This window comes from Cinclus cinclus, chromosome Z, assembly GCF_963662255.1.
Source record: "Cinclus cinclus chromosome Z, bCinCin1.1, whole genome shotgun sequence".
Taxonomy (NCBI): Eukaryota; Metazoa; Chordata; class Aves; order Passeriformes; family Cinclidae; genus Cinclus; species Cinclus cinclus.
In genome coordinates this window covers 26,895,907-26,910,890 of record NC_085084.1, presented here as the reverse complement: position 1 = coordinate 26,910,890, position 14,984 = coordinate 26,895,907, and the positions used below count along the sequence as shown (strand labels likewise).

The 14,984-nt window shown below is 42.9% G+C and overlaps 1 protein-coding gene across 1 annotated transcript in view; it reads right to left on the bottom strand.

Annotated features, from left to right (window-relative positions):
- Nucleotides 1–13,688, bottom strand: part of LVRN (laeverin) — a 33,917-nt gene extending 20,229 nt beyond the window's left edge. Inside the window, exons 1-6 of the mRNA XM_062513417.1 lie at nucleotides 13,096–13,688; nucleotides 7,957–8,099; nucleotides 6,603–6,742; nucleotides 4,414–4,540; nucleotides 1,765–1,919; nucleotides 301–414 (exon numbers count right to left, since the gene is read on the bottom strand). Of these exons, the coding sequence (XP_062369401.1) occupies nucleotides 301–414; nucleotides 1,765–1,919; nucleotides 4,414–4,540; nucleotides 6,603–6,742; nucleotides 7,957–8,099; nucleotides 13,096–13,688 (1,272 nt within the window). The remainder of the gene's footprint in view (nucleotides 1–300; nucleotides 415–1,764; nucleotides 1,920–4,413; nucleotides 4,541–6,602; nucleotides 6,743–7,956; nucleotides 8,100–13,095) is intronic.
- Between the last annotated feature and the right edge of the window lie 1,296 nt (nucleotides 13,689–14,984).

The following is a 14,984-nucleotide window of genomic DNA, read 5'->3' as shown; positions in this document are numbered from 1 at the left end:
TTGGCAGGTGAAGAGGAAAACCATCAGCTGAACAGGATCCAGGACAGAAATCTAGGTTTGCTACATGACAAATCTAGGACAAAACATCCACTCCTTGCCACTGCAGAATCCCAGCTGTAGAGAGAGCTGGATATGATCACAGTACCCCCCAAATGGAGGCCTACAAGAAAAGAACCAAGACCTACAGATCTTTCTCCCAGGAGTGAAGTTTGTAACAGCAATGCTTAATTAACTTCCATCTCCTGCATCTTCCTTTCCCTTGTACATGATGGAACTTTGCTAGTAAGGGTTGGTACTTACCAGTGAAAGCTTGGGCTCCACAAAGGTAGCTCCCAGGTATTCAAAGTAAGATGCCAGGCCCTCGTTAAGCCACAGATCATTCCACCAGTTCATTGTAACCAGATTTCCAAACCACTTAAATTGAAAGAAAAAATATCTCAAAATCTCCTTGGAGTGCTGTTTTCACATTTTTTGCAGGTGAAACACACATACACAGGCTGAAGTAACTTTACTTAACATCCACGTGTAAATCAGATAAAATGCTGAATGCTCCTTCAGATAGAGAAAAGTCAGTAGAAAAATACATACTTTAGAAAAAGTCAGAGGTTCTGGGCAGTAATTTTTAAATTGCTTCATCTAGAATTTCATACCATGAGTGTCAATCTCAGTGTATTATGTCATTTTTAGAGAATAGTTAATTTAAAACATTTCCCAGTATAAGTTAAATTTCTAAAATATCCTACAAGGCTAAAAAGTGGGGCATTTATAAAAAAATTAAGAATTCATCTTTCCATGCTCTTAACAAAGTGAGATTGTCAGAGGAATGATACACAAAACTGGGGAAATAACCATTTCCAAAACCAGCAAATCCCTTTTGTGGCAAATCCCTTCCAGAACAGCTGCTGCACACTCATATCTGGCATTTAATACTTAACAAAATACTGATCATTTCTGGATTTATATTTTATTTGCTAATTATTATAAAACAGAACTGCAAGTTTATTTTAAAATAGATTTTAGTTAACCACTCACATTTATTTCACTGGCCTGCAGTAAAAGCACTCTGCTCATCTGAAGGTCTGTGAAGTTACAGACCTTGTCAGAAAGGAATAAAAATGCACTAGCCAAGTTAAGCTTTTATGCTAACTTTACTAAGTGCAAATAGTTGTTGCCCTGGTGAGTAACAGAAAATTAAACATTGTCAACAAGGAAGTGCAACTGTATTATCATTCCAAATCAAGTAAGAAAGAATTCAGAAATCTCTATAAAAGCTGGGGAAAGATCCATTATAGCACAAAGTATGTTCACGTTAATTTTGTTCCATTGTACTGCGTGTACAGAAAAGCAAATACCTTTGGCACTATGTAAATGCACTGCCACTACGAAAGAATCCTGATTAAATCAGTATGAGTGTCCTAACAAAGTACTAAGTTTATTGTATAGAGAGTACTGTCATCCCTACATCCCTAGAGTATCTTTCTTCATGGCATCCAAGTACTGTGTGTGAAAAAAAAAACTAGTATCCCATTAACAGTTTTGTATTAATGAGTCCTGTACAATCAGTATGCAGTCTGTAAGATGATAGAACCTACTTTTAACATTGCTTTATCAACAGAACATATGATCAAATAGGCTCTCAGTGCTCTAGTTCTCACACCCTCTACTTGTGATTATTTTGCTCGTACTAATCAGTAACTGCATCATCAGCAACCGTGAGGAAACCATGTCATAGGCAAATACATGTTCAGAATTTTTACCACATGCCTGGTGTCCTAGTTCATGTGACACAATTAAGGCAATCATTGCCTTCCTGCTTGTGAATTCATCACTTGGGAGGCTCATCAATGATGCTTCTTGGAAAATCATTAGCCCCCAGTTTTCCATACCACCTGCTCCAAAATCAGGCAGTGCAACCAGATCTAAATTGATTCAAACAGACACACAAACACACAAAGTTATCTTAAACATTTTCGTAAATAAAATGCTCAGATGATTTTAACGCTCACACTGGCTCAGCACCCCTTTGAAGGATACTATATTGTAGTGCTTCTTTATGGTATTATATCAACACTTGCAAATGATCACTGAATGCAAATGATCATTGCTTGTCAAGCTTTCCTCCCAAGACACCATTCTTTCAGGAAGACACAGAATTAATTCCCACAAAGCCCAGATCTGTACTGCATCTTCTACATACAAATGTTCTGAATGAAAAGAGGTTAGAACATTATATATTCACTGCTGTCTGTCAGAAATCTTCCTCTGTGAGCTTCTCCTATGTTTAGGTTAAGATAATAATTACCTCTTTCTTCAGCCTAGCAACTGCTAAAAAGCAACTCTTCCTCTTTCAGCTGCATGAGTAGAGGTGTACAGACCCAGAAAGGCATTCCCAATTAAGGAAAATGAGAGGACCCCAGCCCTGTGCCCTCTCCCTGTCAGCCTTTTGGTCACTCCCACCCAGTTTTCCTGTTGGTCCTTGCTCTAATCCCACCCTTGTGACACCCCCATGTCCCCTGGTAATTGGTCTGTAAAGCTTCTTAACCTGGACCCTCTCAGCCCCTCTTTGCCTTTAGTTCTCTGAACCATGGGTGGTGCACACGCGTGACTAAAATAAACATCTCTGTAAAACCCATGCAAAAGGCTCTTCCTGCTTCCTTTATTGCTATCACCCCAAACAACAAACAGATGCAACACAGAGGTATCTTTTCCACTCCTGTTTGAAAGATGCCTTAGAAAGATTATCTCTTTATTTACACACTAAGACTGTTACCTCTGTGCTGCCCCTTCTGCCTTATGCACAGGCATTAGTTTTCCAGTTCAAACATGAGAGCTGGACAAAACATGAGGGTCTCAAGGAAAGATACACTGTTTAAACTCAGCAGAAAAGATCAAAATTTGGAAAAGATATGCAGAACATTTAGAAGCAGTTGACCACAAGAAAGCTGCAGTCCAAAAGCAAGGCAATTAATGCAAGCATGGTGCTGAATCCCAGCACAGGCAGGCTGCATCTCAACTGGTACTATTGTCTCCATCTTACAGCAGAGGCATTTCACTTTTGGTGAGGTAGCCCTTATCCAGCCTTGGGGGAAGAGACCTCACTTACAACTGTATTAAAATCAGGTGTAGACAAATGCTTTAAGATCCCTGGGTTTCAATGTGTTTATTCTGAATTAAATATTTTGAGTTTGCAATAGAAATCTCTTGCATTTACAAGGAGGCACTCTTGACTGGTCTAATTTTACTATTTTTGAAGTGAAACTTCAAAGAAAGACACTGGGAAATCCAGTAGGTACTGCATTACAGGGGGGATTGTAATGGTATTACAGCCTTCTCTGAAACTGAAATCCTACCTAACAGGAAGTCTGCAACACCATTCCTCTACTTCTGTTGTGCAATAATTTTATGTTAATGAACAAGTGTATTGACATTGCTGCTAAACAGAAGAACACAAGCATGAATAATCTACAGCCCTTGACTAGCTTGTAAGGTTTCTAAGACAAGAAAATTTGAAGAGTGAAGACCGCATATATTGCATTTTCCAAAAGAAGTCTAATGAGTAATTCTGCAAGTTACTAGAAATATACTAGGAGATAATAAATTTATACAGATTAACATTTCTTTCAAGTGCCAAATTACAGATTTGACAAATCAACAAACTATACAGTCAAGAAAAGAGGAAAATTCCTTTCCCTCAGTCCTGCAATCTGCTAAAATCATTGGCAGCTCCAAAATTAATCATAGATAAGAACTGCTTTCTGTCTTCTCAGTATTCTACCCATCTTCCCATAATATTCATGCCCTTGGGAATACAAGTACAAGTAGCAAAAAACTGTACAGTGAAAATACATGGTGTTATCATTTTTCTTAACTGAAGTTCGACTGAACCAACTTACCTAAGGCCCATTTGAAGTAGAAATAATGTTTTCTTGCAGGGCAGCCCTCCCTGTTTTTCTGGGGAGGAATGTGCAGGAAAATACACCCAAGGCAAGATAGGACGATGCCGAAGAAAGCAAGGAATGTTTTGCGGGGACACAGGCTACATACAGGCAGCATGGATTTACTAGGAGGATACAGGAGCTGTAACATCCTTGCATGTTGTGGTCTATGATCCCAAAGATAGCCACATGACTGAACTCATCCTTTCTATCCACGTTTTTGTCACACCTGCTCCTTTTATTAGGAAAATAGGCTTTAAAAGAATGAGTGGAATGTGAAGGTAAGAGTGTGGAATTACAGGTTAATAAAAGCCACAAGACAGAAAGGAGAATTCAGTGATTTAAAGTTTAGAGATTTTATTCCATGAATGTGATAAGTTGCAGAAGGGGAATCCTAGGGGAAAAAAAACATAGCTTCTATGAACATTACACCATCAGCAGCCATTTCTAATCCATTTCAGAAAGCAGGTCATCTCACCTGTCTTTGGCAGAGGGTAGCTGACATTCAGTATGTCTTCCAGAAATGAAAATATTGGGCCCGTGATATTTAAAGCATAGTCAACATACCCATTTTTAATTGCCTCTTTCCGGGCCCAAATACGTATCTGCAATAAAAGAAGGAAGAGTTATTTTAAACAACCTTCACATTTCATTTTCTTTGCTTTTTCTCTGTGAGTCATTGTTGGGAAAATGCTGTCTTTCCACACCAGACCATGCAATGAAGTCTTTAATTTAAAAAAAGTCCAGAAGTTTTACTAACAAATGTGGCACAGGCCCTGATCCTGCTAAAATCTAGGTGAGTTCCAGTAATTCAAAAGGACAAAGATTTGAATACAACTATACATTGCAGGAGCAAATGAATTCATGGCTTTTATTTTCTTAAGTGAAAAACGTTGTAAAACCATTTATAATTACATCTCTTAAACCAGTGTATTCCATGAGTGTGTCTGAGTGGCAAGCTTGCATTTAGCCCACCTGAAGAGAGAAAAATGGATGTCCAGAGAGCTTTTGCAGGCCCAACATGCACATCTCTCCTCTGAACTTTCTCCTAGACCACAGGACTCCCCTTTGCTGGAGAGTGAAGCTGACATCTGAGCAGATGACATCTATACCTCTGAGTAATGAAAGCCACAGCAGCAAGAAATCTTTCCTCTCCTGTGCCCATTAACTTTGTCCCACTACTGAAAAGAGCAGCTGCTTGCCCAAAAGTGATGGAGTAGCCTGAGAAAAGGTTTATATTTCCATCATGTATCTCTGAACAAGAAACCCCAGCAGCTCAAAACATTCACATTTCTTGCAATGCATGATCTCACAAAGAACTGCAGCACCAACCCTAAGTGCATAATTGGGAGGCATCAGTATTTAATTCACAATGAAAAAAAGAACAAACTTAAGCATATTCAGTCATCAGAGGCCCTCTTTTCACCCAAGGCTTCAGAAGGGATTCAAAGACTTGATCACTTCATTTTGCAAAACCTAAACACAACTACCATCTTAAAATCCTAATCCTAATATAAGATTCAAGTGTTACAGGTTACCAGAAACATCAAAACAGGCACAATAGCATGCTCACACAAATACTGTGGAGGCATAAACTGACCATCTCTGTCCAAAACCAAGGGGTGAAATATGCTCCCCACTCAATCTCACAAACACAGGTGGTGCCTTTCTCCTCTGAAAAACAGCTCATTTGAATACTCAGCTCTGCTGAGTTCTGTCAGTCCAAGAACTAGACACAGGAAGAAGCCACCACAGCCACAGCTGTAAGTAACCAACAAGTTCAACATAGGAGATGGCAGGTCTGACATACCAAATCCAATCTTCCCTTTAAAAAAGATCCAATACTCTGCTTCTGAGACAATCTCTGCACTGCTCACTTACACTGTCCCACCTTTCCCCAGTAGGGTGAGAGTGAACTAACTATGAAGTGCTCTCATTTAATAAGGAAATAAAGTAAATTCTATCTTTAATAGCTGTATGCTTGAACTTACTATTTATTTTGGAAAAATTCAATACATCTTTTCCCTTCTGACTTTGAGCAAAGGCAAGAAAGTGAAGCAGCTGCTGCCCATGCATTCTCTCAACAAGCCTTGACCATCTGAGTCTAAGAGCAAAGCAGTACTCACAGATTAAGAAACTTCAAACCCAAAACAGTCACTTTTGGAGGCTAAAAACTGTGCACGCTGTAGAATAGAAGATAAATATACTAGTATACAAAATGTTTGGAGCTGTGTTACTCCTACTGATGTCACCATGTGGCTCCTCAAAGGACCTTGAGGAACAAGGCACTGAACATCACTGGTTTGTCACAGCAGTGGAAATGGGTATGTTTTCCAACTAAGTCACCTAAGAAAGTAAGAAGACTGTGAATTAAAACCAGTACTTTCTGCAGAGTAGCTGCTCCTAGATTTTAACATGCATAGGCCACATCTACTTGTGCAGTTGTATGAAATTAACAGGATGAGACAATAAACTAATTGTCCCAAAGGAAAGCTTTCTGCAGAAATATCTATGGGACAAATGTTAGCAGCTTTGCAACATAAGCAGATAGTTTGGGAACGGTATTTAGCACAGTTAATGTCTGTGATGTCTTCAAACCACATGATGCACCAGAGGGCCAAGTTCTGTTGTAAATTCCTGTAATGTGCTAGGCAGCCTCGTATCTACCTCATTTCCCCGCTCAGTTCTGGTGACATAATCGAAATCACAAATCACAAAAGCAGTCAAGTAAGTTGACATTTTCAGTGAAGTGTTAAATGTGGTAACTGTCCACAGGCTTCCATTTTCATCCTTCACTTCAGATACATCTAGAAAAAAAGTCAAAGAAATATTCAAACCAAAGCTCTTCCATAATAAGCAATGAATTTTGTGCTTTTTGCATGTTTTGGGGTTTTTTTTAAGCCTTTCTTCAATATGGTGTATTCCTGCACTAACTCTATTTCTGGTAGAAGAAAAGCAGCCAGATTTGTTGCTACTGACACATATCAGAGTCGTGACCTTCCATGCAAACAGCAAAAATTCACTCTTGAGCTTCTTAACTGAAGTCTTGGAAGGATGTCAAACTCCATCAGTTTTAAGTTGTGGCCAAGCTGAGCACAATTTATCCCATGCTACCTATCCAAAACATACAACCTGTTATGATCAAAATATTGGTCAGGTCTGCTTAAGAATTGTTAAACACTTAATCAGATACCTTCCCTCTAAGTAAGGAGGACATAGGCAAGATTCTTTGGGGTAGAAAATGCTTCCAGGGATTCTCATAGCAATCCCACTTACTTTAATTCCCAAGTGACTTAGTTTCCATGCAAATCTCATAAAACTTACTTTTTTTGGCTGACAATTATTTAGTTGAAAAATAAAGATTCATGGCATTGAACTGCAAAAAAAGATTTTTTAAGGAGGCAAGAGACCCAGTGGATTTCCCTAGGATTATTAATTTAAAAATTTGTTAGGGATCTTATACCCCACAAATGCCCCACATGAGATCCCATCAAGGGACAGAAGGAGCATCTCCAGAGCCTTAAAGTCCTTCTGTTCTTATTCTGCACATACAGAGGAGGCTAGAATGTCTCTGCCTGGAAAAAAAACAAACGTTTGTTTGTGGAAATATCTTAACATCTATTGAGAATTAAAGGTGATGTCACAAATGCAGGCTTTGCATTCTTGGGACTGCCCTTTTGCTTTAAAATTATGTTACACAGTAAGACAGACACACTAACTAAGCAGCAAATACAAGAAATCAAACTCTGTGCAGCCTCCAGCAGGCAGAGGAGAGCACACCACAACTCATAAAATTGTTTGACAGAATGGTTACAATGGTTACCATCAGAGATGTTAATTATGAATAACAATGCCAAAGTTTTTAAGCTCATAGACACAGATTTTCTGTGCCTTTTGAAGACATTAGCAGATGGACAACAGAACACTTTTTTGGATGACATAAACTTCTCAGACGAATTGCACCCTCTTTAAATGTATTGCAGGGGGAGAAAAAACATACATCAGCTTGTTGTTTACCTACCAATAGCAGGCATGTTGGAAAGAGCCACATAGCTTGGGTCATGGATAATTCTGATATTAAATGTGGCCTTCATGGCAGGTTCATCAAAACATGGGTAAACTCTCCTGGCATACGTTGGTTCCATTTGGGAGGCAATGAGCATACTGTGTTAAAAATGCAAATAACATTAATCCAGCATGCTACAGCTGATCAAAATCCATATATAATACATAGACACAACAAATAAGAAAAAACAGCAAGTGAAGCATGTAGATATGCAGATTTGGAAAAGATTCAGCTATTATTTAAAGTCATGACCAAATCCCCATACCCGATAGCAAGTTCAGTTTGAAAGTTTGTAGAGAAAAGCAGACTTTTTAAATTGCATTTGTAGTTTTTCCTCACGGGCTTTCTCCAGACTAAATATTTGGGCATTTGTATTTTGTTTGCTAAAACAGAGTCAATTAAAGTTTTGCACACAGCAGGCCATATCTCTTTACACCTGCTCGTCTCTCTAATGCATGCACGCTTCTTAATTAATCATACATTTTAATAAAACATTGTGATAGCTGTTAACTAGCTGCATATGCATGCACTTGCACAACTCTGACAAATGCCATAGAGAAGACCCCCTGGGAATACAGCACCATACAACACCTTGGAATACAGGGCACTGGCAAGCCCAAAATAATATTCAAAAGCATCCTTTATGCCAAGGAGCTACACTTCACTTGAGCCAGATCTCTGTGGCACACTGCACTCCTGTTCCAAGTGAGCTTTACTCCACTCAGATGCTCAGCAAGCAGGTCCAGCCAAGGTTAATCCTACTGTGTGAGACTGTCAGTGAGAATTCAGCAGCAAACCAAGACTGGAGACTGGACTGGTAAATGGCAAGACCTGCATTAATAGCAGCAAAGCTGACTACAAATTAATCACTTTACACCTTAATATCTGCAGCTATCAGTCTGTTGAGCTCTCTCTCCACAGCAGTTGGCTGCAGGGCAGTGATCTCCCCTCAAGGAGGTACACCTCTCAAGGTAGCCCTTGAAGTTGTTTACCTGGCACCAGACATGGATGAGCTGGTGACAATTTTACCTGCACGCAACCCTTAAGAATTTTTTATAGGAAACTTCGTCAATAATCCTTATATCCCATCATAATTTTAACTGTGGAGCATTGACTTCTAACCCATCTGTACTTACCAAATACTAAAATATCTATTTGTACTTAATACATATTAAATACCTAAATTTACTGTTGGATTGATCACTGACTCTTCTCCTGCAACACACACTTGCTGGAAGCAAAAGGTAAATCAATGCCTTGTGGCAGAACTCTCAAAAAGCTCTACATCTGAGCTGTTCACATGAGGGCATCTGTCCCAAGAATTACAAAAAATACACAAACAATGCTCCTCAAAGCTCCATACCTGTCAGCCAAGCAGTATCACCATCTGGGCACACAAGAACAGCATAATCTTCTGCTTCTGTGACCTCACTACTACAGGACAAATATTTTTTCTGTTGTAGTTGAGGTGTTCCCCAACAGTCTATTCACACCAGGGTCAGAAACACTTATTCTTAGCACTGAGGCATCCCAAAGAAGCCAGAAGCCATCAGTATCCATACCTCCAGTGTGTAACAACTCAGATTTGCACTACGTTCTAGTAGTTAGTGCAGAAGCAACTAATAAAAATCAGTGCAAATACTGTGTTCAGTTACATTCTGGAATGCCTGTTCAGCCCTATCCAGTCAAGTATTTTATGTACGGAGAGGCTTCCAAGCAAAATTCCAAAAGGATTTTGAAATATTGATGGGAACAGTGACACGATAAACCCTGCACTTCATAGAACAGATCCTCTAACCCTGAAGCGGCATACACGAGCTCATTCATGGCAGTGCGAGAAGATCTCTGTGCAGAATGATGGACAACAAAACTCCTGCCATGTATATATTTGAGCCAGCAGTGCTAGAGGAAAGGAGCAAAACTGGTTTCTGTATCTTTCTGCTTGCCCAGGTCCTGGTATGGAGCACCACAGCTACGTGCAGAATATTGATTCCCCATTTCAAGATGAAACCCTTGAGACACTTAAAGATGGAGAAGTGTGAGCTTATTCCCTTTCACTTCTTTTGCTCCTGCAAGCACTGCAGACATGGGCTATCCTTGGTCCATAACAAGCACTACCATTTTTCAGTGTTTGTTTTTATGTCTAAGACGTGATCAGGTGGGTAGTAGGAATTGTCAGCAACAGTAAAGGCACATACAGTCATCAATGGTCAAGCTGATAATGAAACATTTCCGTGTTGAATATTCAGTGAAGTTGGAGTTTTGGTTTATTCTTTTTTCACAGAGGTAAGGTTATGACTTCTGTAAATACCTGTCACTCTGAACAGCTTTCCTACCCAGTGCAACAGCAGTGATGTTAGCTAACCAAGAAACATGACCAATAGAACAGAAAATCCAGATGGAACAAACATTTCAGGCACTTCACTTCTCAAAGCTTGCCTTGCTCAGATTCTTCTGAAATTAGAGGTCTTCAGTGGCTCCTCAAGCAGAAATCACAAGAACCACTAAGGCTTCTAGCACATGCAAGAAATACAGGACTGCATGACCATAGATAGATGTCACATGGTCTACTACGGCTGCTGGTTTCAGTCAGGTGCTGAGGTCAGAAAGCCTCTGCAGGACATTGACCCAAGAGTGTGCTGAAGACTTGTATTGAGCCACTTTAGAAAAATTACAGGACAGTCTGCTGGAGGTGGAACTTTCCTTGCAGAACAGTAACTGGCTTTGTACTGACAGCTGAAGGGCACTTAAAGTTTTTCTATCACTTCTCATCTATGTAATCCATTAGAATTCAACCTTTTCCATCATTAATACCTTGAAAGACCTCAAAAATCATTCAAAATTTATCTCCACCAAAAAAAGAATGCAAAACCCTTTCAGTATTATGGGAACCCATCAGGATAGGAAATGGCTGGTAAAGTGATGACCTAAATCTTAGTGAAGGAAAAATAACAAGATACTATTACATACTCTTGATTCAGAAAAAAACTTTTTTAAAGCAGAAAAAATATGCAAAATCATTCACTAGTATCAGTTATGTGTGCAGGAACAAATAAGAAAACAACACATAACATCTGCACTCAGTGAATTTTCTTGGATTTATTCCATTGTCTAAATACTACTGTCATCTTTCTAACCACCCTGCAATCTCAAATTTCATTAGTACTTTGTGATGAGCTACGAATGAAAAGGAACATTTGTCATAAACCCTCTAAACAACTAAATATTCAGTTATACACATTATTTGAATGATTTTTAAACTTTTTTTTCTTATTTTCTACTGCTGCAGCAAGGCTGATGACAATTTTTTTCCCCCAGACACTCTGAATTTTATACAGTCTGAATAAAAAAAAGTCAGCATCTAATTCAGTGTTTCTTACATTGCCTGATATCAAAAGACAAATCCCTTACAACAGCATTAAAATGGTATGATAAAGAAAAACAGCTCTGTACTGGAAGCTTCCAGGTGCCTCCACAGTTACAGGCTGTAATGGATTTCTATGATTTTTATAAATTTATCTGATTATCATGTCTAACAAACATTGTCCAATTAGAAGAGCAGTTGATTAGGTGATTTTTCCCCTGGGTACTGTCCCATCGGAATTGGTCCAGGGCTTCTTTGCCCACTTCTTGTTACATCTTCTCAGATTCTGATTGCAAAATAAAAAATGTTCTTCTTGTAGGTCCACTACTTGAAAATAAGATTGAACAGTATTTCAGAAATGTGTTAGAAGGTTAGCTTATTCATCTATAATGTAAGAGAAAGGGTAGGAAAAATACCAGTATCTGTATAACCATGTATAAATGGTCTAAAAAGCTACAAATATATGAAAAATACTTAAAAAGTAAAAATCTTCAGGTGTGTAAGGCAGACAATGGCATCAAGATACAGACAAGAGCAGGCAGCTGAACGTCTAGCTTGTTTAGAAGAGCCACACAATCCTCCCCTATTAAAAAAAACCAAAACTATTAACTTCATTTTGTGATTTTATGCGACTGCTACAGAGGCTTGAATGTCTGGGTCTTGTGACTGCATTTTACCTGCTCAAACAGGAAGATTATGAACTGCTGAGATAGAATTTATTTTAATGAGGTCATTGATAGACAAGAGCCAGGAATACTTGAATTTTAAATCCAGGTTTCCTTTTGACTTGGTGTTTGCTCAGCAAATCACAGCATCTTTAAAGCAGTAACTTTAAAGCAAGCAATTAATCTGCCTCTTCTTCAAACCCGTATTTTGAGAAACTTGTCTTCCAGTGGAAGTACTTAAATTCTAATATTAAATTTCACTTCTCTTTAGAAAAGTTCCACATCCAGAAAAAGGGGGAAAGGGGAAAAGGAAAGGAGGAAAAGTTAAAGAGGGAAAGTAAAAGATTATTTTGAAAATATTATATTTGAAAATGTTTTGGATGACTGACTACTTGATAAGTTCACACTGCCCCAGCACTGGTTTTGCAGTTCAAAAGAGAAGGAAAGCATCCTAACAGCACCCACAATGCAAATCACGGGTTGTCCGACGACGGCTGAACAAGTTCATGTGCAATAGCATCTACAAGGCATAGCTGTTTAAAGCAGCCACCCATCCTATTCCACCACGCTTCTGAAACTGCACGTTGTCAGCGTCTCTAAACTCATGCTCAAACACACAGCCGGAATCCCGCGTTCCTGATAAAGACACGCTCCCAACAGATGCAGGTTGAGGAAGTGGGGAGTTGTCAGCGCTACACGGACACGCGTGGGGCCGGGATGAAGATTCCGAGATGGGCTGAATCTCCCAGGCACTGGGCACAGGCACTGTCTGACGCCCTCGCTGCAGTCAAAGGCACTGAGAGACTGGACTTGTCCAGCCGGTGCTGCAGGTGAACTCACCTGCCGCCGGGGAGCCAGGGCAGGCCGGCCGATGCTCTCCGGAGAGCAGAGCGGCCGGCCCGGGCACAGCCCGGAGTTCTCTCCCTCTAGGTGCAGTCACTGGGAAGAGCTCACGCCGTGCGGAGCCGCCTCCTCTCCCGCGCCCGGCGCGGCTCCAGCTCCCGCGGCCGCCCCGCTGCCGCCGGCGCAGGAGCTCGGGATCCCGCGGCGGTCGCCGCCGCCTACCTGCTCTGTCCCCGGTCGGTGTAGCGAGTGAGAAAGAGTCCGTCGAGGTCCTCCTCCAGCCGGCCCTGGAAGCCCAGCTGCAACACGTAGCGGCTCCCGGCCCGGAGCCGCCCGCGGAGCTCCAGCACCGCCACCTCTCCCGCCTTCTCCTGCCGCAGCCCCGCCACCTCCACGGCGGCGCCCGGCTCGGACAGGGGACCGCGCACGGCGGCGGCCGCGAGGCTCCGCAGCCCCGCGCTGTGCAGCACCACCGCGCTCGTATCCCGCAGGCAGCGCACCGTGATGTTCACCTGCCCGGTGAAGACGAAGGGCCCCGCCTGGCTCGGCCGCACCCGCGGCCACAGCTCCAGGTCGTAGTGGAGCGGCAGGAGGTGGCGGGGCAGACGGCGAACGGAGCCGGCAGCTGGAGCGGGCGGCGGAGGCGCGGCGGGGCCGGGGGCGCGAGGCAAGGACGGCGGTGGCGCCGCCTCCTGCAGGCAGCGCCCGTAGAGAGCGGCGAGCGCCAGGAGCGCGGCCAGCAGCGCCAGCAGCAGCGCGGCCCCGGCCGTCGCCGCCCGCCGCCCCAAGTAGAGCCCCCCGCCGCGGGGCCCCATCCCCGCCGCTCTGAGCCCCGACGCCGCGGCCGCCGCTACTTACGGGGCGGGGGAGTAAGGGCGCCCGAGGGCGGGCCCGGCCGGGCCACGGGAGTCGTGTTACCCCCCGTCCCAGGGAAGCCTGTCCGGCCAGGGCTGCTCCGGCGGGGCGGGAGGCCCGGGGACGCCGGCTCCGTGCGGGGAGCGGGGCGCGGCGGGCAGAGGAGGAGCGTCAGCCTTAGTCGGGGGAAGGTGTGTGCTGCCTCCGTCCCGTCCGCCTCGTCAGCCTGCAGGGGAATCGCCGAGCAGCGGCTCCTTATGTCCGTGAGGGTGGCCGTAGGGCGGCGGGGGTGGGCGGGAGATGCTGGATGCCGAGGAGCCCCCGGGAATGAGGGATAACGACGCTGCTCGGACAGACGGAACGGACCCCGGTGGTCCCGCCGTGTCTCAGCGCAGGGCGGCGGCTCGGGGCTGCAGAAAACTCTGGTACCAGAGGCGACCGTCGGCCCGGTGATGGGGGCTCCCCATGCACGGGCCAGAAAAAGGGGGGGGGGGTGTGGGGGTGTGGGAAAGAAAAAGCAAACAATCAAAAAACAAAAAACAAACAATATAACCAATACCGGACAAATATTCCTACGTCTTTTACCACACTGGCAGGAGAAAAGATGAGAAAATGGGACGGTCACCATTTGAGGAGCGCAAGTGCTGTGGTTGGAGCGTTACCTGTTCTCAAGGGAAATGTACATGTTAGATGATCGAGTCTGAAAAATCTCTGGTACATAAAGGCGCAACCAAAGTGAGTTTTTAATAAATAGTTTAGAGTCTAATTTCCTGCGTGGTTTGGTTGAGGCTATAGGCATCATTGTGCTTCCATACATAGTTAACCCCATTACAATCAATAGGATTAATCCCGTGTTCCCATTTAAACACATACTTCCAGGCTTTGCCAGTTGGGACTGGATTGCCAGCAAGATTGAAAAATGAAACCTTGTTAAATTTCCTGGTGTTTTTTCCCACTTGCAGCTCCTTTTTAAAATCATGACGAGCCGTGCGTTAACAGGAGCAGAAGACAGGAACAGTGGCTCTTGGGTGCCATTGCCTCGGACACTTTGTAAATCCCTCCAGCCCCCGGCCCCCCCACCCCATTGTCTTGAACTCGAGATAGTTTCCTGGGCTTGAAGTTTGCACATGAGCCACCTCCAACACCAAACATCTCTTCGCAAAACTGAGGCACTGGATTAGGTATTACAGTCTGTTTGGTCACCAGAGTTAAAGCAAATTCACCTCAATGTCCCCACTCTAAAGGTTGTATCGCCT